This window comes from Electrophorus electricus, chromosome 4, assembly GCF_041902795.1.
Source record: "Electrophorus electricus isolate QZ-2024a chromosome 4, ASM4190279v1, whole genome shotgun sequence".
In the NCBI taxonomy this organism is placed as follows: domain Eukaryota; kingdom Metazoa; phylum Chordata; class Actinopteri; order Gymnotiformes; family Gymnotidae; genus Electrophorus; species Electrophorus electricus.
The window spans coordinates 15,801,440-15,807,191 of record NC_137500.1 but is presented as its reverse complement, the minus strand read 5'-3'; the positions used below and the strand labels follow the sequence as shown (position 1 = coordinate 15,807,191).

The window sequence follows — 5,752 nt, the reverse complement described above, 5'->3', positions numbered from 1 at the left end:
TTGTTGTTCACACTGTGGTCTGATTAATTTCTGCACTGTGAAAACAAAGTGACTGTGGTCCATTTTATGTTTACAGCAAATCCTGAGGATTGCCATACACAAAGCATCAATCTTCATCGGTAAAACAAAACTTAAGGAAAAAAAGGCTGGTTTTTGTTCTCTTTTATTTGCTTTATGAAAAAAACAGCAGTTTTTATGAGGTCATCTTTAAAAAGCTACACTTACTTCATTGTTACACAGATGGGGTGTGAACAGCAAGAAATCTGAGCTCTCATCAGTGCTAGTGAAGACCAGAAAGAGAACCAAGTCCTCTACAAATTTAACTTACATTTTGAACATAAAAGAACTGACATCAGTTACAGCTGGGTTCTCTGAGGTTCCTGAATTTGGAAAGACTACCTGGAACTGAATCAATGTGCTTTTTTCACCTAGGTTACTGTTAAACCTTCAGTGATAATGTTCCTAAATCAAAAGCAGATGTCCCAAATAATAGTTTCTTCTCAATACCTCAAAGAAGCATCTGTTTTGTGTGTGTTTGTGGAGGGGAGCGGTGCCTGCACTGCTGACAAAGGCAGCGTGTTACATTATCATACCCTCCTTAAACAGAAACATGGTAACACACTTTCTCTTTGAGAATGTTGAACAATGTTTGCTTTATCTGCCCTCAGTTTTCATTTACAGTAAAGAAGATTACAAAAAATAAAGTCATGAAATGTTCTCTGAATTTACATTGCTGTTTGGACCTACTAGGTTTGCCCTTTGGGGTTCATTCTCCCCCTACAGCATGAATGTCAGGTCCAAGTTCTTGAGTCCATGTCCCATGTAGATGTAGCCATGCATTGGGGTTGCTGGCATGTGGAAGAAGGTCAGGCCGAGCCACAGCAGACTTCGTATCACACACACTGTGGCGCCCTGTTCAGACTGCATGCTCCATGACCCTGTGATCACAACACAGAGACACAGCACAGGCTTGAAGTGCTGTGTGTTTGCAGATAGATGGGGTAAGAGATGGCCCACAGCTTCCAACACAATCATACTGTAAAATCTAAATAAATCTTAGTACATAAAGAAGAATCATTAGCCCCAGGGTAGATTTTCAAACATTTCTGGAGAATGAAGCCATGCCAAATTTGTGGATTATTCAAATGCTGCCCCTGGGGATCAGGGAAATGCTTGAGAAACAAACAAATAGAAATATACATGTAACCACTATTTGCATGTACTATAATAATATATTTTCATGAGAACATGAATATTTTGGTTGTTTTGAATGTAAATATTTTGATTAAGGATTTAAATTAGGATAATAAACAGGTATTCTAATCTACATTGTTCTATTAAAGTTGGATGCTGGCTCAAGTATCAAACCATTTACAGCATGAAATTAGGTTTAAATGAGCTCTGTGCAGCATTTTCTGTACTGTCAAATTAATTTGTTGACACGGCAGAAATTTATAAAACCATGCAAAAACATGGATTTAAGATTAGCACATATGGGAATTGTGATCTCATGACTAGAAAACCATACTGAATCTTGTAATGTTGTAATAATGTCCAAACAGTCCAGATGAACCCATTCACTTTAAGAACACAATTTCTGTGTGTATCGGGATCCAATAAATATTTGGTTAAAGGCAACTTCTTTAGAAGAACATTAATGCCCTTTTCCTGAGCCAAGCCACTGATTAGGTCCTTCATTGAAAGAGATTATTAAAAGCCAGCATTCCTGAACTAAATCGAGTCTGTATATATATTAAGTGCTAGAAGTAAAGGCTAATGTGGTATGGTAGTTCGCACCGCTTTCTCACAGCACTGTTGGCCTGGGTTCAATTCCTTGTCTGGCTGCTGTCTTTTTGGAGCTTGTGGGTTTCCTCTGAGTATTCTTTCCACATTCCTAAGATGTGTGTTTTAGGCTTTTTGGAGTCTCTAAACTGGCCTTGTGCATGTGTATGTCCTGTCCATGATTGGTTCCTGCTTTGTGCTCTTGTGCTGCTGGGATAGGCTGTGAACTTGAATTGGAATAAGTGAATTTAGATGAATGAATAATAAAGACTATTGAAGTGAATGAAAAACCATGCTTCCATGGAAATCAGCAATTTTGTTCCTCAAAATGGGCATGATGGATAATATGTTGTGTCAGTTGTTTAAATTTGTGCTTAGAAATTAAAATAAATTTCCACTATTTATAAATGAGAAGTTAATTGATATATCCTCCCAGTAGTAATTCATAATCACTAACTCTGGAATGCAGAGCTCAGCATTTTCCTATGCATAATTCCCAGAACTAATCAGGTTGGGATGCTTAATCAATTTCACACTTAAAAGGATATAGGCATTATTGCAGAACTCTAGGTATCATGGCTGGTGACTAAATACAGTGATTGATGACTACCATCAAGGATGAGGGCAAACTGTCTGTCTACTCCAGAGATGACTTAGGACTTTAAAATCCTAGCAGGTGCTCCAGGGATTCTCTTAACACCTACTACTACTCAAATTCCATCTGATTAAGGCAAATCACTGAACGAGGTGAAGTCCTGCAACAGCAAGTTACAAGTTGGCTTAATTCCCATTCCCACAGTATACTGCTTCCCATTGTATACAGCCCAAACCATTTAGAATTTTAACAAGCATGGTGCTGAGTTTCAGCAATTCATCTTGTCAGACATACTAAAAACTAAATGCGACAAACAACAGAATTGTAGTTTAAACAATGGTTTTTTCTGGACTGACTCCCACATGAAAAGTTGTGAGAAGCACCAAAATAGGTGGGAACAAGAAATATCACTTATCCAACAATCTCCCAATCATCCCTGTTGCATAAAATATGAACATGTGAAGAGAGAACAATGGAATCTCAGTTCAATGAACTACACCTCAGCTGTCTCCTGGGATTCTGTTTCAGTTTAGCCTGTTGCCAGTTCCCATCACTGAATAAGTAAACAGGAGAGGTTGAGAGGTCCAGCAACACAGAGCAAGAATTCCCAAGCTCATTAATCAAGAGCATACTTATACAATCATCACACTTTTCTATCGTAATAAGGTTTTGGAATAAGGATATAATTTGACTGTCAATATGATTTCCTGGAATAACGGGTGGGCAAAAGTTGATTAAACACTGTGCTAAATGTGAGTCAGAGAAGTTAAGCCTATTTCTTCTATTCTATTTCTACTTCTTGAGTTTTTTTCTTTAGCAAAAAAGGCTCTTATGTGATCTAAGTATAATCAAAGATCACTTGTACCCAAAGCTTTGAACTACTGTTAAGAATTTGTCATTGACCACAATAAACTAGAGATTGGAGACAATTTCCAAAAATAACAGGGTAGATGAGTACAGAGTCTACCAAACAGTGCAGAACTTCCAGCGAACAGTCCAGAATTGGTTAGAGAAAAGACTCACCTTTGGGATTGTCTTCACTTAGAGGATCCAGGAAGTCGATGCAGGGGTTCAGATCAGCCATTTCCAAAATGGATTTTGTCTTCGGTGTCCTGGGCTCAGAGAAGTGGAGGTAGTTACTTAATTTAGCTGCCTCAGAGGGTGTCAGGCCTATAGGGCGAATAAAGAAAATAAAATGAGGTCTGAGGTGAGCATCAAATTATACACTCAGATCCAAAGTCCTAGTTAGCTGCATATCCAAAAGTAAACACATGCACACCATCACACAGTGGAAAGTTGTGTGATGACAATGACCATACCCTTGAAGCTGTTGTTAATCTGTACAGTGCCATGAGGGCTCTTAATGCACGCGCCACGTGGTACGACAGACACCTCTTTATCAATGGTATATACTGTCACAGCCAACCTCTTCTCTTCATTCACTTTCACCTACAGATAGAGGAGAAACACTGTCACCACTTTATATTAACAGCAAATATGCAGTCAACACATGTTTTAACCCAGATTGAGTTGAACTTCATGAGTTGGATTGTACTTTACACATTCAGCACTCATTTTAATTCTCAATCATATTATTTTCTCTATTTTATAAATGAAACATTGGTCTCCTACCATTCAACATTCCAAATATGCCTTTTCAAAAATGCTGAAAAGTAGTGAAATGTGAGCTCATTGTAAAAATTCTGTGAAGCACACGTCTGTTGACAGCTGCTGAAGACTATTAGGTCGGGATGCTGCCATGCGTTGGTCCCGAGCATTTCTTAGCCTCACCGTGACAACGTCTTCCAGAGTCTCGTCTCCCTCGCCGTGGTTCTGGATCTCCGTATGCTCATATTCATGTGACGGGTCACCCACGAAACGCCCCTTTACTGCCACTGCCACCTCTCCTATCATAGCCTCAGTGGCAGGAGGGAGCAAGTGCCAATCCATGCAGTTAAAACTACATCAGAAAATGTATGGCATGTCGCAATGCAGAGTTAACCTTTACATATCCTTTTATACAAATTGAGTTATTATATTTATTTGTATTTCTAGAATCGCAAAGAAAAATGTAAATGAAACAAATACCAACCTGAAATGACTTTTTACATGATTTTATCTCAGCATTATTTTTCTAACTATGCATTTCCCATTGCTTTTATAAAAGTATAAGGTTGGGTTGTCTTCCGTTTCTGTTCTAATAGTAACGGGGACCTATCCCAAACCCTCTTTAACAAGCTAACCTAGCTAGTTAGCTAGCTGTTAGCTAACGTAACTACTACGCAGAGGCGCCGTAGGTCTCGTGGTTGAGCATGGAGAAAAAAGAGAAAATATATGTTTCTTACCTGTATAGACACGTTCTGCTCAATTCATCCTCTCCAACCCCCTGAGCTATGAAATAATCATTTTTGATTCCCACAATCTTTCCCCAAAAAAGGACCCGACTGAATTTGTAATTTATCTTCAGAATGACCATAGAGGTCTGAAGGGCTGCTCTCTGCTCTATATTCAAGGTAAATCCATTTACAGACACTAAATCCAATGAATAGTACAATGTATTTGAATCCATCTCAATCCGCTTGCCGTATTGTTATAACAGGTGTATTATAATATACTTCTATTCATCGTATGCAGTTGGCACTCATAATCTTAGCTTGATAGCCGTTGCCTCAGTCCCTTGGGTTTGCCAAATAAACAAATCTCCTGGTTACTCGTTTCCGTAGCAACAAAGTTTGGAACGCGGCTGGAAGATGGCCGTACTGAAACTGAAAAATACGGGAAAACACTCCCAAACAGAAAGCTGCAAGGAACGGAGATAACGGCTGGCGCGAACACGGGAAAACACTCGGTGTTTTTAATATAAAAAATTGAAATCTGTAAATGTATACGTAAACTTTAAAAATTATTGGTTTTAGATGAAATAACAGGTATTTATTGCTACTAAATATTTTAGTACTTCACAGAACTACCGATTATTCATTATTCAGTTCTCACCAAAATTAGGTCACAAAAGCAAAGTGACTTTTCCTTTAGGACAAACACCAAAAATACAGTCAGTTGGATCAGTCCCTGTAGATGTGAAACATTAAACAAGTTGCCACACAGCTGGCAGATGTTACAGGTAATTTGCACGATACCAAGAACTTTTAGTGTATTGTGAATGATACCAGGAACTTTAGTACACATTTACAGGTGATCATGCAGTCATTTTCTTACTGTAGATGTGTGTGAGAGAGGGATTTCTGGATTATTACCAAGCAAGTGGAGAATCCATGTGATTTCTACGTGTGTATAGACTTTCCTAATATGCGACATGCACACCTTTGTGTATACTCACAGGGCTCCATGTACAAAAGAATGTCCTTCAGTGTAACT

At 38.6% G+C, this 5,752-nt stretch overlaps 1 protein-coding gene across 1 annotated transcript; it reads right to left on the bottom strand.

Moving 5' to 3' along the window:
• Positions 1-147: 147 nt before the first annotated feature.
• rsph9 (radial spoke head component 9) lies at positions 148-5,074 on the bottom strand. Its single transcript, XM_027011105.3, has 5 exons — positions 4,723-5,074; positions 4,169-4,337; positions 3,697-3,826; positions 3,401-3,547; positions 148-938 (listed from the first exon to the last, which is right to left on the bottom strand). Exons 1-5 carry the CDS (start codon positions 4,944-4,946, stop codon positions 778-780), a joined length of 831 nt encoding a protein of 276 aa, XP_026866906.2. The 5' UTR covers positions 4,947-5,074; the 3' UTR covers positions 148-777.
• Positions 5,075-5,752: the final 678 nt, after the last annotated feature.